The following is an 18,764-nucleotide window of genomic DNA, read 5'->3' as shown; positions in this document are numbered from 1 at the left end:
AGAGCGCGTCGTGTCACCTCTGCTGTCTGACCTCGCAGATTAACACTGAGCCCGACGGCACACGTAATTAACAGCTGAGACCCCAGAGCCAGCCCGGGAGCCCGTGAAGATGGGCCGCGGCTGCGGAGCTGCAGCAGTGCCCGCCGCCTCTCACGGACTCCAGTTTGCCTGGCCAGGCCCCGACCGCGGCACCACACCCCCTGACAAAGGAACCTCGGGCCAGGCGGTGGGGTGACTGGGGGCACCCCAGGAGTGTGGAGGGCAGGTCTCGGCCTGGTCAGGCTCAGCCAGTGACAGCGAGCCTGAGGGGCAGGGGCAGGGGCCCAGACCTGAAGCTCCACGCAGCCCTGTGAACCCAAACTGAACCCAGCTCTGCGTGTGGCCGCCCCACCTAGGAGTGACAGAGAGCAAAGTGCATCAGAACCCCCCAACGAGGGCTCTTGGAACGTCCTGCTGGGCTGCCTCCTCGCATGGCCAGGGCAGCCCAGAGCTTGGCAGGGTCAGGACATCAGGTGGCTTGGCGGGTGTGCCTGTGGTTTACACCTCGTCCCCGTGCTGTGAGACAACGGAGGGACACTGGGACAGAGACAACAGAGAGACGCTGGGACAGAGCCACCCAAGTCCCTGCCCAGCCCTTGTCCCCAGGCCCTGCTTTCAACCGGTGGAGAAACCAAGGGCCAGCAATGCTTCCTGTCAGGTCTCTTTGGTCTCTGGGTGACCTCTGAGCAGCTTCTGGGCAGAGTCCTCCCGGCAGCTTTGCTGTGCCCCAGGCTGCTCCTCTAGGGTCACCACACTACATCTGGGCAGTCACCAACACTCCATAGACCTTCCTGCCCCCTGGGCCAGCGGCCTGCTGTGGGGGCTCCTGCTGGGCATCCCTCCCAGGCTCTGGGAACTGCTCCCCACCTGCCCATCCTCATCAGCTGCCCAGCCCCAGAGACTCAGCAGCGCCCAGAGCACCTGGGGACCTGCAGGGCACTACCTGCCAGACGTGGCACAGGATGAGTGGGGAGGCGCAGGGCCAGACCATGCTCCCGATGGCCTCCTACACCTGAAGAACACCCCGTGGAACAGGAGGGCGGCCCCAGGAGCCATGCAGCGCTGGGGTCTGCTGGGAGGAGGGCTGCAGCTCCCACGGGCGCAGAGGGGCCAGAGCAGGTGAGACACCAGCTTGCCTGAGCAGGTGACCCTCTGGAATCCCTGGTCCCTGGCAGAGCAGGGACGTCGACGACTGCCATGACCCACAGGGCTTGGGAGGGCCAGCCAGGCAGCACCCGGTGTCTGCCATATGCCACTACCAGACAGAGCTGCCCCCACCTGCCGTGCCAGCCAGAGCACCGCTGACCTGGGCAGAGGGGACAAAGGCTGAAGGCCGCAGCACCCACCTGCGTAAGGGGCTGTCAGTGGGTGCTGGCCCCTGTCCTGTGCCTACGAGCCAGTCATAGAACCCACCAGCAGGGGAAGGTGTGGGCTCTGCTTTGGGACACATCAGGACCGAGGATCTGCCAGAACTGTGGGAGACACCAGCCGCTCAGACCAGGGCAGGAAGGACCATCCCAGGGCACCCCGGACGATGGGGCTGCTAGTAGGATATAGGGGAGGCGGGCCCAGCAGGTGGTGGCCCTGGGAACTCAGGGCTGAGAAGGGCCTGGGGCACTCAGATGAGGGGACCAGCCCCCCACCCCAGTCTTTTGCTGTTGTCTTTAAAAGAGGTGGACTTCTGGGGCGGGGGTGTGGGCGGTGGGACAAAAGCCTTGTCCTGCCACACCACTGGATGGCAATAGCCTCAGCCTGACCTGCAGGTGCACCTGCTGGGCGTCCCTCCAGGCTCTGGGAACTGCTCCCCACCTGCCTATCCTCACCCGCTGCCCAGCCCTGAGGATTTGGCCAGTCCGTCGGGGAAGGAGCCTGGCTGGTGTCTGGTCACTGCCACTGAGGGACAGCATCTTGGTTTCAGGTGGCACCAGGGACCCAACAGTCACCAGACCCGCCTGCCCTCACACCTGCAAGGCTGTGACAAGACTGGGCAGGCAGCCAGCAGACACGGCTGATCACCAGCACTCGGTGTCGTCGGAAGCTGCTCTATGGTGGCAGAAGCAGCGCCTGAGCCTGGGGCAGGTGCCAGGAGGGCGGGCCTCCAGCTCCCGTGGGCAGGTGCATAAGCCCCCCTGATTGGGTGAAGGAAGCAAGGCTCAGGATGTGGCCTAAGCCCAAGAAGCCCCTCAAGGGAGGACGGGTGAGGACCAGAGGGGCACAGAGCCCCAGGCATGCATGCCTCCCCAGATCAGCTGAGGATACACGGGGTCCCCACGCTGCAGCCCACTGACAGCAGACAGGCACCGCACCCCTGGGAGATGAGCAGACAGCCTCACAGCTAGGCCCAGCCGGCAGCTGCCCCCTCCCACGCACAAGGCAGGGAAGGGGCCAGGGCTCGGAGGCTGGCCCTCTACGGGACAGGGCCAGTGATTCAAAGTCAACAGGGCCCAGGAGCACCTCTGGGCACCCAACGCCGCTAAGTCAATGGTTCCACAAGCACCAGTAAGTCCCACAACAATCTGGGGATCCCCAAGTCACAAGGCAGGCCAGGCACTCAGAGCAGGCCAAAAGCCACTCCAAGACAGTACATGGGGGCTGTGGCTGGGGCTCAGTGGCAAAGTGCTTGCCTGGCATGTGTGAGGCACTGGGTTCAATCCTCAGCACCACATAAAAATAAATAAAGACAGTGTGGGTCCATCTACAACTAAAAAAAAGTTGGGACACCTAGGCAGGGACTTCAGATGCACCAAGAAGGGGAGGGACCCTGTCCCTGCACAACAGAGGACCTGAGGCCTCCCCAGATGGCCTGGGCCAAGGCCAGAGCCAGCCCAGCAGCTCCAGAGGAGGGCCAAGCAGCCAAGGTGGGATAGGCCCAGGACACTAGCTCCAAGGGGCCCCTGGCCTGTCACTAGGGAGGAGCCAGGGGTCCAGCCAGGGACCCACGTGGGCACAGACCCCTCCTCCCAGGATGAGAAGACAACAGCAGAACGACGGGAGGGCAGCCAGCAGAGGCCCCAGCCCAGCACAAAGCCTGACAGAGGACATTCCTCACCCCAGGGTGCCAAGGGCCCTCCAGGGAAGCCAACAGTGCGGTGGGGACGATGGCGGCAGTTAGGAGCAGTGGGAATAGGAGGGGTGCCTCCATGGTGGGTGGGGGTCAGTAGTCAGGGCAATGAGCCTCTTGCGGTCCCTGTTTGCCATGCTCTGTGGCCCCAGGGCCTCCTCGCTGAATCACTGCAACCCAGGGTGTTGGGATGGCCTCTTATCCAAAGAAACAGTAGCTCCAACAGATGAAGTGACCTGCCCAGGTCACACAGCAGATTCTTAAAGATGTAAACCAGAGTCCAGATGCCCTTCACCTGCTGAGCGCAGGGAGGTCAAGGAGTCAGGCGGGTCCCCCGCCCTCCACCAGGCCCACCTGCAAACCTCAGAGGGCCGCTGCACCGGTCCTCAGCCTCTCGGGGAGGGCAGATGAGATGGCGTGTGCACCTGCTTTGTCAGAACTGAGTTTTTAAACTGCCCCCGTAAGACCCCATGAGGACACCCACCATCAGCCTGAGCAGTGGAGGTGGGAGCCGCGCAGGCGCAAGCCAGGCCCCGGGGCTGACAGAGGGCACAGGCCGGGCCTGTGGGGCAGCAGCACAGCTCTGCTGGCTCTCCACACCTTCCTGACCCCCAGGAAGTGGCCATCCCTTCACTCCAGACTCCTCAGCATGGGGTCCAGCAGCTGAAGTTGGCTATGGCTAAGGCTCCTGTCCCATCTGGGCAGACGTGGACACACGACAGGCCATGGTGAGGGCACAAGTGTTCAGAGTTTGGAATGGCCCCTCTGCCACTTGCCAAGGCTGACAGGGACCCAGGGTGGCACACCGTGGCAGAGACCTCAGGCCGGGCACACAGCAGGCACTCCATCAGTGGCCACAGTGGGGTGGAGAGAGAGCCTTTCTAGGCCACCTCCCTCCCACACCTCCAGCTTGGGGACCCACATGCCGGCCTCTGGGGTTCAGCCACGGGAGAGCACAGGCCCAGTCTCCCACTACACAGCCCAGGAGCAGGCAATGTCCAAAACAAGCAGTCCAGAAGGCGAGGTCCATGGCCACTGTGGGAGCCAAGGGCAGGGAGGGGAATGTTCTGGACTACAGTGGGCATGGCTGCAGCACAAGCTTCCACAGGGTGACAACTCTTCCCCTGTGAATCATATCCAAGAAGCCAGCCAAGGTGGGAAGGCATGGGGAGACCCAAGTCCGCGTGCCCACGCGCAGCTTCCAGAGCACAGCACACCCCCCACGGGAGGTGGTCAGCAGGGCATGGTCTCGGGCACCCTCACCCCAGCTCTCCAAGTCTACCAGGGAAGCCCCACACTGAGGCAGCACAGGACTTGCACCCCTTCTTCCTAAGCCTCAGCCCCCCACCTGGACAACAGCTGGCTCAGGGACATCAGCCTACTTTACAGAGAGGGCATGGCGAGGTCCAAGCTGGGGTGACAGAAAATCGGGGGCTGGCGTGGGGTGTGGCTGAGGATGCTGGGAAATGACCAAGGACTTTAAGACGAAGCCAGCTCTGGGGCTGCCCGGACGGAGACCTGGAGCTCAAACGGCTTCGGGATGGCTTGTGGCCCCCAGCAAGCCCCCAGATCTCATATGAATGGGGGGCGAAGCGCTGGCCTGGCCACACCACAGTGTCCTGGGTTCTCCCACTGGTCAGTATCCACGGTGCTGGTCGCACTCCTGGGGTCATTCACCCAGGGGAGCGAGCAGACACATCAGCAGAGTGGGGACAGACGCGCCTGTCACACAGTGGCCCCACCAGTCTGCAAGCCTGCTCAGGTTCTCTGCTGCAAAGTCCCGGACACCAGAGCCCCAGGTCAGAGTCAAGAGGGAGCAGGGACCCGCGGCCAGTGCCTGTCCTCCAGCCACCTGCACACAGAGGCACACCAAGTTCCCAGCCAGGGAGGCCGGGCAGGCTCTGACACTTGAGCCACATGTTGGCCCACCACTGGAGCCAGGCGCTAGGGACAGCTGGGGCAGCCGAGGAAACAAGGCCCTGCTCCCTTCCCCGCCTCGGGAAGATGCCTCATGACCTCTCCGTGCAGCACTAGCCCAGGGCTCAGGCCCAGAGCACTGTCCCCTGAAGCCTGCACCTGGCCTGCAAGAAGTCACCAGCACACTCCAGCCCAGAGGCTTCTCACCCTTCCCTCTGCGCCTCTGCTGGGAGGGCCCAGCCTGGACTCCAAGTTCAGTGTCCCGCTGTGTGTCCCCGCCCAGGCCACAGCAGACACCTGCTCACCACCCCGCAAGCCTCGAGGCAGGGAGCCTCGAGGCAGGGAGCCGCTTCCTCCAGGCATTTGCTCTTTGGCCTCCCGACTGGAGCCCGGTAGCAGGGCGGAGGGTTTCCAGCAGCCCCACCTCCACCCTGGTGAGCAGGGCGGGGAAGGGAGAGTCGCCACACGCACCCACCATCTCTCCCCATGCTGCTCCTGGTGACCAGGCAACAGAAGGGACCTGGAGAGAAGACAGCCAGAATCTAAGACCTGGCCCCTTGGTCAGGGCCAACACCTGCTCCACAGAGCTGGAGGCCCGAGGGACGCAGCCCTGGCAGAGAGTCACCCAGGTTTCCTGTGTCCTCAGCCCCTGCCTCAGAGGAGCCTGGGGTTCTGGGGGGCCAGCCAGCACCCACAGGGCCATCTCTAAGCAGTCCTGGCCACGACTGTTCCTGCTCATCAGCAGCACTCGGCCGTCTGAGGTGCCCCAGGCCAGAGCCGGAAGGGCCTAGAGCGTCTCCCTGCATTGACTCAGAAGGGACAAGTTCTTGTTCCGGGTCACATGGTCTGAGCCCAGGTGTCACCAGAAGGCAGGCCTCTGCACCCTGGGACTCAGGTGATGGGGCAGGATAGGGACACTGCTCTGGACCCCAGTGTGTTCAGAAACCCCCTGCTCCCCTCCACTGGGGATGGGCAGGTCTGAGCTGGGGCGCCAGCTGACTGGGCAAGGACCACCCTGAGCGCTCGGCGGGGCTTCAGCGACACACACGTGGGGCACCACAGCCCCTAAATCCACTGTGGTCCCGCGGCCAACAGGCCCCCTCCCCCCCACCCAGGCAGCCCCGGCCGAGGAAGGAGAGGCGGAGGGGAGCAGAGCCAAGCAGAGCGGCAGGGAGGGGCTGGGGCGGGCAGCGCCACCTGTCTGCCTCCTGGTCTCGCCCTCGCGCAGCTGGCGCCTCTTACCTCTGGGCTCCTCCGCCTGTTTGGCGAGCTTGCGCAGCGCAGCGGCAAAGCTGGAGGATGGCGCCGCCTGGGCCGACAGCGCGCTGCTGGTGGCCGGGCTGCCGCTGGGCACCAGGGCGCCATTGAGTGGCGAGGGGGTGAGGGGGTTGACGGTGGCGGTGGTCCTGGTCGCGGTGGAAAGCATCCCTAATGAAGGGGACTTGGGCTCATGGCTCATGCCTGAAACAGGAAAAGAAGAACCAGGGTCACCGAGAGCAGAGCCAGCACCAGGCGGCGGCAGCATGCAGAGAGCCAGGCGGACAGAGCGGCAGGCTGCGGACAGGGGACAGACCGCGCCCAGCCAGGCATGGAGATGGCCGAGCCAGCACAGTCGCCCTGGGCACCAGGGCCTGGCGACCCAGAGTCCCAGAGCAAAAGGTGTTGGAAGGGAGGCAGGGTCCCCGGCCGAAGCAAGGTCAGCAAGGAGTCCGCCCCGTGCAGCGGAGGCTCCCGGCCAGGACGGCCAGGAGCAGCGGCTGCGCTCTGGGGAGGGAGGTCGGCACTGCTACTGTCCCAGAGTCACAGAGGAAGAAACCGAGGTTCCTGTGTGGTCTTGTCCACATGGACGGTCAGTGCAGACCCAGGATCCGAACCCCCACAGGCCAGTGCCCTCGCTCCACGCTCTCCCGAGTTCCAAGTCACCAGGCTCAGCAGGTGGAGGGGAAGGCGGGGAGGACACGGAGCCATCCTGCAGCCCCCCTGAGCCTCTCTAGGCACGAGGACTCCGCCACTCGGCCAAGTTCAGGATGGCAGCTGACCCCCGCCACTGGCAGGGCCAAGCCCAGGTCACAACCCCACCTCTCCAGTCCCCCAAGCATCAGTGAGGAGGCCCTGCCCGCCATAGCCCAGTCTTCACCCATGTCCCCATCCTTGTGGAGGCCAGATGCCCCGTCAACAACCAGGTCCCGCTCCCTCGCTGTGTGCACCTCCCAGAGAAGTCAGCCAGTGGCCTCGCACCTGGCAGGGGCAGCAGGGCCACAGGCAGCCAGAAGCAATGCGTTTCCGGAACCCACTAGAGCCTGAGAGCGGGAAGGGACCCAGCACCCCACCCAAGCCCGGGCACACCTCCCAGGGGGGATATGCCTGGCAGGGCCTAGAGGTCTCCCAGGGGGCCCCAGGGCAGGGCCCCAGGGCCTGGAGGTGCACCCTGAGTTTGAGGTCTGGAGGGTCAGGTGGAGTTGGCCGCTGCCCCCTCCTGATGGTGGAGGAGGACCTCCCGGGCACTTGGAGGCATGTGGGTGGCAACACTACAGGGCTGCAGGCTGAGGCAGGAGGCCAGGAAGCGAGGCCCCTCCAGCGAGGGTTCAAGCCTCGGGAGGAAAGGCTGCACAAGGGCCCCGTGACGAGCCAGCTGGCCTCCCAGGGGCCAGGCCCCACTGTGTCCCCTTGCTCGGCTCCCGGGAGGAGTCACAGGGTCCCCCCCGCCCCGCAGCCTGACCTCCGGAACTGCACAGTTTCAGTAGCAGCCTGGTCCCACGGCCACCCACCTCCAAGCCTGACAGGCACGGAGCCCCAAAGTGGGCCCGGTCTCTGCCCGCCCCGTGAGCACCCACCTCACCCAGCTGCACCCCTGCAGACCGCCTCCAGTATCCTCTCCTTACACAGCCAGTGCCCAGGTGGACAGAAAGGCCCAGGGGACCAGCTGGGAAGGACAGCCTGGACTCATATATGTGAGCCCAGACAGGTCTCCTCCTGTCACACAGGGGCAACCATCAAGTCCACCTCGTGAGCCTCACCCCGTGAGGACCGACGGGGGCAACCGAGATGAGGGCTGCAGAGCCGCCGCATGACCCAGGGCCTGTCGGCACAGACTCCAGCCAGGACGAGTCAGGACCCGCGCTGCGCTCTGTGCTGCCCCCAACCCGGGCAACTGAGCTGCGTGGATTAGTGTCAGGGCCGTGTGGTCACCTGGACTCCTGTCTGTGGTGACCCGCCCCGCTCCACACAGGCCTGGCTTTGGCCCCGAGTAGGTGCAGCATGGCAAAGTCCAGCCCCGGGAGGTCCAGGAGGTTAGGTCCCTGGAGCACCCACAGCATCCCTGGGAGGCTACCAGGGCTGCTGTGGTGACAGGCCTCGCCCTACAGGCCACAGCACAGAGCCAGGCCTGGCCAGGCAGGGGCAGCAGGCACACAGGAGGGGAGGAGCCTGTGCACAGAAACACCGCCCACCAGGGACAGCCCAGCAGGCCGCAGGCTACCTTCCAGACAGCCTGGTCAGCTGGGCACGGTGACACACTCTGGTGACCGCAGGGTCTCAGGAAGCTGGGGCAGGAGGATCACAAGTTCAAGGCCAGCCTGGGCAACTTAGTGAGACCCTGTCTTAAAACCTGAAAAGGGCTGGGGGTGCAGCTCAGTGACAGGGGACCTGGGCTCAATCCCAGAGCAACAATAAAAGAGGCGGAGATCGACTCCCCTCTCGGAGTAAGGGCCAGACCTGCGCCTGCCTTCTGAGCCATGGCGGGGCGATGGGCCCTTGCCTCAGCCACTTGAGCAAAGGTGGTCACTACCCCGTTAAGAGGGGGCTTCTAGCCAGCAGCTGCAAGGGAGCCCCCACCCCAGCAGCAGGCCCTCTGGCCCCCACCAGCCCACAGGTGACCCGCCCAGCTCCACACAGGCCTGGCTTTGGCCCCGAGTAGGTGCAGCATGGCAAAGTCCAGCCCCAGGACGCCGCAGGCTCTGCCGCCGATCAGGCGCGAGCTGCGCCTCCCAGCCAAGGTGGAGGATCTGCAGGGAGGCGGCAAGATGCTGCCGACCCAGCCTCCACGGTGCTCCAGAGATTCCAGAGTGGCCATCTGCAGACCCCCCGCCACACGGAAAAGGCTGTTCTCACTGCAATCAGACCACCAGCCAGCCCTCCGATCCCTCCACCCCCGAGGGTCAAAAAGAGTTGTCCCAGAGGGGGGAAGGCAGGGTCAGGACAGTGCTCGGTCCAGAGCAGGGCAGGGACTACTTCCACCTCCCCCCGGCCTATACGGTACAGGGCCCAGCAGCCAGCGATGCACACGCTACGAGAGGCAGGCTGCTGTCCACTTGGGCAGGTGCCACGGTGGACTGGGATCTGGGACCCCAAATGGCACTGGGGTCCCACAGACTGCACCTGAAGCCCCTGTGTGTCCCAGTGACTGCTTGTCCTTTCTACCTGGGTTCCACTTTCTCTGCCCTGATCCGGGTTTGGGGAAAACGAGAGCCTTCCACGAGATGGTGACACGGTAGCACATGTACCCCGTCCTCGGAACAGTCCCCTCCCGTCAAGATCGCCATCAGCTCCTGAGGACATCCAGACGTCAGCCCTGCCCCCCCATCAGGCCCAGCACCAGTTCCCCAAGGGGGCCGCCAGCAGCCTCGACCAAGGGTCCCACCCTCCTCCACCCTGGCCCCTGGGGGTCCCCCGAAGCCAGCACTGCAGACGGTGCCAGTGTGCGCCTAAGCCTGGGGAGCTGCTCTGCTGATGTCAGGCCACTTAAAATAGCACTCCAGGAGCGGCTTCATTAGGGACCTAAAATTAGCAGTTCTGCTGCATGTGTGCCTGGGGAGGGGCAGCCCCAAGTGGTCGCGCTCGGGGACCCAGGGAGCCGCTGCAGAATGCCCTCACGCCTGCCCCCAGTCCATAGGCCTCAGTTGGCGGCTGCTATGTGCCCTCCCCTCCATAGATGGGACAGGGACCGTTGGCAGCCAGGTCTGCAGAGGCCAGGGCAGGCCACAGCGACTGTGGAGCCCCAGGGGCAGCAGCAGGGAGCCCCCAGGGGCGCAGGTGCCTATTCCCCCCTCATTAGAGAGGTATTTATTAACTTCTGCGCTCCTGGCCACTGACTGGATTCTCATCGACATTATCAGCTCATCTGAATTCATTATCCTAACAGCTGGGAATATGCTCCGCAGCATGAGGCCTGTGATGGATGAGGGCTGGGGGCTGTGCACCGTACACGCTCTCCTGACATGTGCTGCTCGGCAGGGAAACGAGCCAGAGGTCTAGGTGGCCCAGATCCGCCAGGAGACTGCCTGCCTCTAATTTTTTACATCATTGTACCAAGTCTGGACAGGCTCCTTCTCGCCAGCTCAGCTCCCCAGGAAAGAAGGGCTGCCTTATCCAGATACCCGAAGGCCCCTCAGCCCTGGTCACACTCAAACCAAGGGGTCAGGGAAAGTCCAGTCCTGAGTCCACAGAGCTGAGGACCTCTGGGCTACCACCAGAAGCCAGAGGGCAGGAAGAGAGGAATGAACACCCGCTGACCACGCTCACAAGGTAGCTGGGCCTGTTTTGTGGGCAGCCAAGTCTGACAGGGGACCCACGGTGAGCCTCCTTCGCCCCAGCCTCCCTTGTGCCCGCCCAGGTTTCTGCGAGGCCAGTAGCAGCACAATGCTCTGAAAGAAAGCGAGGAGGCAGCGCCCAGGGCAGCAGGAGCCCAGCTGCCTGGCAGGGGACACCGGCACACACCTGCTGGGTCCTGGCCTGCAGGGCGGAGCCCCGGCTGGCCTGACGGCAGGACTGCAAGAGGGGAGGCCTCCGCGGCCCCCTTAGGTATGGTCCTGACCCCCTCCTCCCACAAGGGGGATTATTAATCAGCACACTGGCCTCCCTCCCAGCCTCCCTCCCGGCCTCCCGTGGATCCCGTAATTACTGCTTCCTTTCATGCCTGCTCTGCCCGGCCCCAGACCCCAGGCCCGCTCCCTCCGTGCTCTGTAATTACAAGCTAATAGCCGAGATGAATTTTCTGCTGGGTCCCAGTTCAAGCACCAACCCGCCCCCTCCCTGGCAGCCCCCCTAATTACACCCTGCGAGGCTGCGCGGCGGGGCTCCGCTCTCGGCCGCCCGCACAATCTGGACCTGGATTCTCTAATCACCCCTCTTGGTAATTCTCCATCACCACAGAAAGAAATGTTTGTGAACAAATAAAGGGCGTCCCCCAGCTCCGAGGGCCCCGCGTCCCTGCCCCCCAAAGGGGGCATGTTCCTGCAGCCCTAACAAGGCCAGGGCTCACCAGCTGTGGGGACTCGGGGCGCAGTGGCACAGGGTGCCATGGTCCCCAGAGCGGCTCTGTCATCAGCTCATGACTCCTTCCCACACTCTGAGCAGCGTAGCTCTGGGTGGGACCAGGGAGGGGGCCTCGGCTCGTGCCAGGGAAGGCCCCGACCCAGAATACCACCTCAGGATCTCGAGGACCCGCCCTAGACCCGCTCCAAGGTCAGTGCCCAAGGCGGCGGCTGGCAGAGTCAGGGCAGCACCAGCCCAGAGGAGGCGCGGCCCGAGCAGATGGCCGAGCTCCTGACCCAGAACCAGAAGGGCTGGGAGCAGCAGGCAGGAGCGGGCAGCTGGGCACCCCTGCATGAAGCTGGCCACGAGGCCACGGGCCTCCCAGGCGGACAGCCGAGCCGCGCGCAAGGCGGGAGCAGCTGCCCACCAGAAACCCAGTCAAGGGGAACAGGACGGGGCTCCCACACGTCCCAGGCTCCCAGGCAGCCGCCACGGCCCCATTCACCCCTCACATCCACAGGACTGTGCCAACAGGGGGACGCGACACCAGGGTTCGTCCCCAACACGTCACTGCCAGTCGCCAGGCTAGCCAGGGCCCCTGCTGGGTGCAGAGTGTCGGGAGAGGCCACCTGCATGGTGGGTCACAGCTGGGGGAGCCCCACGGGTGACATGGGCGACACTGGCAGGGTGGGGGTACCCAGGGAGCCACGAGAACGCCCAAGAGTCACCCAGAACTGGGGTCTGAGGCCACAGATCGGGCGTTCCGGAGGTTCTAGGTGAGGCGAGGGACAAAGTCAGGCAACAGATGGCGGTGACATTTGACGCGATTACTCTAAGCGGCTGCTGTGTGCAGAAGCCTAGCGCATAGACCAAGGGCTGCGGAGCAGCGAGGGGCCGTGGGGCGGGCAGGAGGGGAGCAGCAGAGCGGGATGCCACCCACAGTGAGAACAAAGGCAGACCAGAAAGGCCACGAGGCTGGGAGACCTGGGAGATGGCGCCCAAGGCCACCCCCCAGCCCAGGCTGCAAGCCTCACCTCACCTGGGCCCAGGGACGAGCCCCGCTTCCCGCCCGCGCTCCCTTGCATGAGACTGTGGGCCGGCTCCACCCCTGCAGGTGGCTGGCTGAGCCCAAGCTACAGGTGGGACAAGCACCAGCTCCGCAGCCACTGGGCCAGCCAGGCCAGCCTCCTGCCGCACGTCACAAGGGCCCTTTCAGTGCATGCCACCAGCCTCCGCAGAGGCATCCAATGAGGCCCAGAGGTCCCAGCAGAGATGCCCAAGCCTCCGAGAGTCCTTGGGAGGCAGCCTGGGGCCAGCAGGGTCAAGGTCAGGCCCTGGGAGCAGGTGACACCTGAATGACAGGCCACTGCATGAGACCCTGCTCCCCAGGCCCCACAGGCCCCTGCTCCTTGTGCCCCTGCGCTGCAAGAGGCCAGTATCCCAAGCCCCCGCCCCCACCCAGGGGACAGGAAGCTGCTCCAGAAGAAAACAGAGGAACCACAGGGTCCCCAGCTCCTGGCCCCGCAGTGCCGCGTCTCTGAACTGCTCCAGGGCCCACCTGACCCCCAGGGAACCAGGAGCAGGATCCAGGAGTGATCTCAGCAGTGCTCAGAAGGCCCAGTGGCAGGGGTGCCAGAGGGCCAGGAGTGGGTCCCCCCGCTCCGAGCCGCGGGCAGGCCTGGGAAGGGACAGCACTGCAGGAGCCTGATGAACGGGGGCGGTGTAGGACCCTAGCTTGGGTCACGGCTGCCAGCCTGCTGCTCCATGGGGGCTCGACAGGAGGAGGGCTGGGCGGGCACCGGCCCAGGAAAGCCCAAGGTGGGTCTCACTTTAACCAAAGCCAGTTCCTGGGGCCAGAACTAAGGTGCCAAGTGCCAAGGTGGCGAGCTGCTCTCGGCCGATTCCCGAGCTCAGGAGGCCAACCCGTGACCCACGGGGTCTGTGTGTGGCGGTGAGTGGCCGTGAGCCTGGGCAAGAGTTCCCTGAATAGAAGCCGAGTGGTAACCCCGCCCCTAACATGACCTACCTGGAGAGGAGGCACAGGGGGGTGGGGTCGGGGAGCCCAGGACACTCCGTCTTTCTAATCACTTCTCCCCATGGGGCTCCTCTATCGTCTTCAAAGCCCCACGTTCTGTGCCCGGACATCGTTGCTGGAAACCACCACGTGGAACAGACGGGCTTGCCACCCATCAGGAGTCAGGAGCTCCCCGCCCCAAGCCACCCCCACCGCCTACTGAGGGGCAACCCTGCAGGTCTAAAGGGGTCCTCAGGCCCTGGCCCAGACCTGGCCTGCCCTCAATGACCCAGGGGTGGACTTCTCTGGGCTCCCATCCAAAAAGGTGGCCCCTGGAGGGACACTCAGGCCAGGTGACCGCTGTGGGAAGATCTCCTCCCTTCACTGTCTCCCACCCTGAGGCCGAGCGCAGCCTGGGTGGCCAGGGGTGAGGGCCACGGCCAGGTCTCCATCTAGCCAGAGCTGGCAGGGGACAGCAGGCCCCGGGGCGTATGGCCCCACCACGTTCTTGGAGAGAGTCTCGCGGTCGGTGCCGAGCGGCCCTCCTCTGAAGCGTTTGGATTTCGGGTTTTCTGGACTCTGGAATATCGGCAGGGCCCTGGTGAGATAACTTGGGGACGGTGCCAAATCTAGAGGCAAAACTCATTTGTTTCGTTTACGCCTCATACCTACGGCCGAAGATCCCCTTCAACATTCCTCCCAGGCCATCCTGTGCCATCCTGTGCGTGAAGCAGTTTCGTGGTGTGGAACGTGCCACTTGTGGCCTCACGTCAGAGCCTGCGGCGTTTGGATTTGGGACAGTGCTCATGCCAGCCGCTCTCCCTCTGGGAACAGCTCGAGCGGGGGTGAGGTGCGATGCCCAGGGCAGGGCTCCAGAAGCCCCGGCACTCTGCGGGCCTGGCTACAGAAATCCCAGCACCAGCCATCAAACGAACGAGGCCCAGACTCTCCCCACCTGACAGGCCACCGGCCCCAACACCCGTCTAAATGGGAAAGACCTGGACTGAAAAACGCACCCACTACCCAGACGCTGCAAGGCACCAGAAGGGCAGGGGCTGTCCCCCGCCATGGCGAGGCCGATGTCACCACTGCCCACCGACTGCACTACCCAGGGAACCTGAAGGCTTCTCCCGAGCGCCCGCCCGGGGCCTTCACCCCCTGGTGAGGCACCCCTGTACAGCCCCGAGGAGCCACTTCAGTGGCCCAGGGAACCCACTTCACCCTGCTGCTTCCTTAGAATGTGCGGCCCGGGCCTCAGCGACAGGGTCCAGGCTCCACATCCCCAGAAAGGGGGGCTACCACAGGTTGGGGACAAGCTGGAGGAGGGCTGTGTGGTAGAGGGAGAGGCCTGGACCTCAGTCTGATCAAGAGCAGCAGAGACCTCGGCTGCATTTCACTGCCCGCAAGCCCCAGCAGTGACCAGAACCCCCGGTGAAACCAGAGTCCCAACCCTCAGAGGCCGAGGGCTGAGCAGGACCCCAGGCCAGCAGGCCACACGCTAGTTGAGACCGTTTCCTCATCTGTGGAGTGACCAGGTGACAGAGGACAATGGGCAGATCCACAGCCTGCAGGACGGGATTTCCCCAGTGTCCCCACCTGACCCAGGACCCAGTCTTAACTCTTGGGTCTCAGCTTCAGGCCACCTGCCACACACCTCCACGCGCACGCCAAGATCTCTGCACGCTGGGCAGCCAGGGGAGGAGCCCAACCCCATCAAGATGGTGAAGACGGCCATCCAACAGGCCTCCTCTGGGCTCCAGGAGGCTGGAACCTGCTCCTCCTCCGCCGCTGACTGCAGGCAGTGGACGAGCCCCCCAGCCCCTTCCTCCCTGGTCAACCGGGGCAGTCCCTCCCTGGCAAGTCGGGCCCTCCTGAGGTAGGAAGGACACAGGAGGAGGAGTGCCCCACACCCAGCGCCTGCACCACAGCTAACGTCTCCCCATAAGCCAGGCTGTGACCAGAAGTGACCGGAGAGGTTGCAGTGTCTCTGGGGGCAGGACACAGAGCTCCTCCCCATCTGGTCACTAAACCCCGGAAGCCAACCGGGAACTCAGATCAGAAGGCACGCGACTTGCCTTGGGGCTCCACTCTGGCACTTGTCCCTGAAGGGCGCCCGGCTCTGGCCCCCTTGGGGAAGATGGGTCAACACCAGGGAGCCCTGGTGGTGCGGCCCCCACCTGTGAGCCGTTGTCCTCCACTGACACACAGATTTTCCTTCGGGAAGGTTTAACCTGTCCACCATCAATACAGCTCCAACCAAAGGCGCACGGGTCAATACCTTGATGCCGCCTGCGGCCGGGGAACCGCCACTGCAGTGCAAGAGGGCAGGGCTGGGCTGGGGGAGGACAGGGCAGGACAGGGCAGCGCTGGGGGTGGGGGGGCAGGCCATGGCTGCAGCGCCTCCGCACGAGACCCCGGGAGGTCTGGGGTGGGGAGGGGGCCTGAACAGCGCGTCTGGTGTTAACCCTGGCCACAAGGGGATCTGAAGGGACTGACTTGGCCTTTGGGCAGTGAAGGGGCCTCAGCCACCCTCAACCCCACACTGCCTGGCGTGGGGCGTAGGGCAGAGCCTCTGGACCGTTGACGAGATCCCCAGGAATGCCACTGCCCCAGTGACCTATGAGCACTGACCCTCAGTCTGAGGACACAGGCACCCTGGGCTGCTCCTGTCCTGCAAGTGAGACAGCCAGGGCCCCGAAGTGCCCCAGGCCACGCAAGTCAAGGGCAGCACACAGGAGCAGCAGAGAGGCTCCTGGGGCCGGGCCACAGTGGCAGGCCCTGATCACCTGCTTCTGGTGCGTAGCCATGCAGGGACAGGGAGCCCACTTCACAGCTAGGAAGGACCTGGGGGAGACGCACAAGTCCCCCCACGCCATGAAGCCACTCAACTCCCAGGAAGTTAGGGCTCCAGCCGGAGGACTGGCCACAGACCGGCAGGGCTTGGCCAGGGTCCACACAGGCACAGAAGCCACCCCTCAAACATGCCCACCCCAGGAAGCCCCACTAGGAAGGTGCTCCAAGCACACTGGGCCAGGGGAGAGCCACCTTCCCCGTCCCACCCAGTGCCCACGCGAGGCCCGGACACACCAGGGGCCGTGGCAGGTCATCTACACCCACCGCTTCTCCACAGTCTCCCTGGCCAGAGAGGCACCCAGCCCCCAGAGGACGTCCACATTGAGTCCCTTTTCCACCCAGTTCTGGAGACGGGCAGTCTCTGGCCTCTGGGTCACCTTCCCCAGGATGAGGAACTCCGGACCCACTTCTTCCACAACAGAAGGCCCTGGTAGAGCCTCTGTGGGGAGAACCCTGCCGGCCCTGGGGAGCTAGACAGACGCCCAGGCCCCACCAGGTCCAGGGGGACACCCAAGGCTCAAGCGCAGCCTGGTCTGCTCCTTTTGCTTAACTGCTTGGAAGACGAGGGCAGACCCAGAGGCCACCTCCAGTGCTGCCCCTTTATCTGCAGGCCCTTCCTTGGAGCCTGGCCTCGGGGACATAGGCTCTCACGATCCTATCCTGGGGGTGAGCGTGGGGGTGCCAGGGCAGGAGGAGCCGAGGGCCTGGAGCTGACTTCCAGGGCGAGGGTCAGGCAGACAGGGCGGCAGCCCTGTGTGGTTCTGGCTGCTGGACCAGAGGGCGCGGGAGGCGGCTGCGGGGGAGGCGGCTGCAGAAGTGAGATTAAAAGGCCCCCGAGTGCGCGTCTTGGCAGGCGAGCGCGGCTGCCTTGGACGAGGTCCTGTTTTATCTGTCTGCACCTCCCGGCCGCGAGCGCTCGGCTGGGTTCAGAGGAGGCGCTCAATAAATTCTCATTGACAGGAACACTCAGAAACGTCCCCTCCCAGGCTGTGGCCTGAGCAGGGAAGAAAGGCCAGCGAGGGGACTGAAGCCAGCAGCTCACAGCCCTGCTGCACTTGGCCAGGCCGCCAGATCTAAGGCTCCGTGGGGGCAGGAATTAAAGCAAGACAGTTGGCCTGCAGCAGTCACCAGGCTGCGCCGTCACCCGAAACAGGGATCTCTGCAGGCTGAAACCAGCTCTCCTGGCGAGGACTGGGGGGGGGGAGGAGGTAGGCCTCGTAGCTCTGTGGTTTCAAAGGACGCTGCAGTTTCCACAGCGCAGGTAATTAACATGCTACCCAGAGGGCTCCCGTCCAACCTCGGCAGGCTTTGGACCTGGAGGAACCCAGGCTGGGAATTCCAAGGCTCCTGCCGGGGCCAGAAAACCGGCCTTGCACGCTGACTCCACAAGCCCCTGCGAGTTCCTAGGGGCAAGAAAAAAGGTGGCAGCCAGGTCTGGCTCATCTGTGCTTTTCTGGAAGAGAAGGCAACAGCACCCGCCCTCAGCAAGGGGCTACAGCCCACAGCCTCCCCTTCCTTAGCTAAGGACCAGGCAGCACCTGTCTGGTGGGTGGAGGGGAGTGACTCCTGGGCCGACCGGGAGGTGCAGGCCCTGCGTCTGCCACAGAGTGGCGCTGTGCCTGCCCTGCTCTCCTTCCTCTGGGCAGAGATGCTAAGCTGAGCAGGGCCCCCTTCTGCTCTGAAACCACAAAGTGCTCATGGGTCTGCTTCCTCCAGAGACAGGGAAGTTACTTGCAGCCAGAGGCCTGCCAGAGGGGCAGCTCCTAGGCCACTGGAGGCTTCCTGCTGGGAACCCTGTGCCAGCCCAGACTTCTTGGAGCCTTTCTTTGCTCATTGTGACAGCAGTAAACCCAGATCCCTTCCGCACATTAGAATCCCCTGGGAAGCTCTGAACCACTAGGCTAAGCCCCCAAGTGGTAGTTACTAAGGCCCGAGAAGGTCAGGTGCTCAGAAATGTCCAAATACCAAGGGAGAGGATCTATGCAACTCAACAGCCAGAACCCTACAGGCTGTCCCCACCAGGCCAGGGCCCACACTGCACAAGATAACCAGCTGGCCTTCCTTGTTGTCAGAGCCCCGCCCACAGACAGGACAGTGCCAGTGCCTGGAGCAGGCTGGGCCTCCCACTCCTTCCCAAGGCGTCCCAAGCTGGCTGCTCACTCCAGCACCCAGACTGGAGGAAAAGAGAAGTCAAGTGTCAAACCGTGGCTGGCTCCAGCTTCCCCCACGTCCCTCCTGGCTTCAGTGTCTGCTCCCACTGCCAGGCTGAATGACAAAAGCCAACCATGTACCCAGCCATCAGGGCTCCCTCCAGGGTAGGCCGGGCAACCCTCTGGGGAGGTGGGAACCAAGCTGTCCTGCACAGCAAGGCCTGGTGGAGCAAGAGCGTTCCTAGCCTACCTGGCGGGCGTCACGCCCGCACAGCCGGCAGCTGGGATGACACACACTGCCAGTTGGAGCCTGCGCCCTGGGCCTCTCACCTGCGGCTGGCCGGCTGAGTCAGAGGCAGCCCGTACCTCCGGATCCTCCTCCCTGCGGGTGGGGGCAGCCATAAACACAGGGTGAGCCACACTTAAGTACTCCAAGTCTAAGTAATACGGAGAGGCCCAGGGAAGGCTGCTTACCTGG

The 18,764-nt window shown here is 64.3% G+C and overlaps 1 protein-coding gene across 11 annotated transcripts in view; it reads right to left on the bottom strand.

Annotated features, from left to right (window-relative positions):
- Gse1 (Gse1 coiled-coil protein) overlaps positions 1-18,764 on the bottom strand; it is a 204,452-nt gene that overhangs the window by 24,541 nt on the left and 161,147 nt on the right. For 10 of the 11 annotated variants that reach the window (XM_076839249.2, XM_077105909.1, XM_076839253.2 and 7 more), the window contains exon 2: positions 6,260-6,478. The exons of the other annotated variant lie outside the window; for it this stretch is intronic. In XM_076839249.2, the coding sequence (XP_076695364.2) occupies positions 6,260-6,476 (217 nt within the window). In that variant the 5' untranslated portion in view covers positions 6,477-6,478. The remainder of the gene's footprint in view (positions 1-6,259; positions 6,479-18,764) is intronic. 11 annotated transcript variants of the gene reach the window in all.

The sequence above is a fragment of the Callospermophilus lateralis genome, chromosome 18, assembly GCF_048772815.1.
Source record: "Callospermophilus lateralis isolate mCalLat2 chromosome 18, mCalLat2.hap1, whole genome shotgun sequence".
Classification (NCBI taxonomy): Eukaryota; Metazoa; Chordata; class Mammalia; order Rodentia; family Sciuridae; genus Callospermophilus; species Callospermophilus lateralis.
The sequence above is the reverse complement of the archived record's forward strand: the minus strand, read 5'-3'. Positions and strand labels throughout refer to the sequence as shown.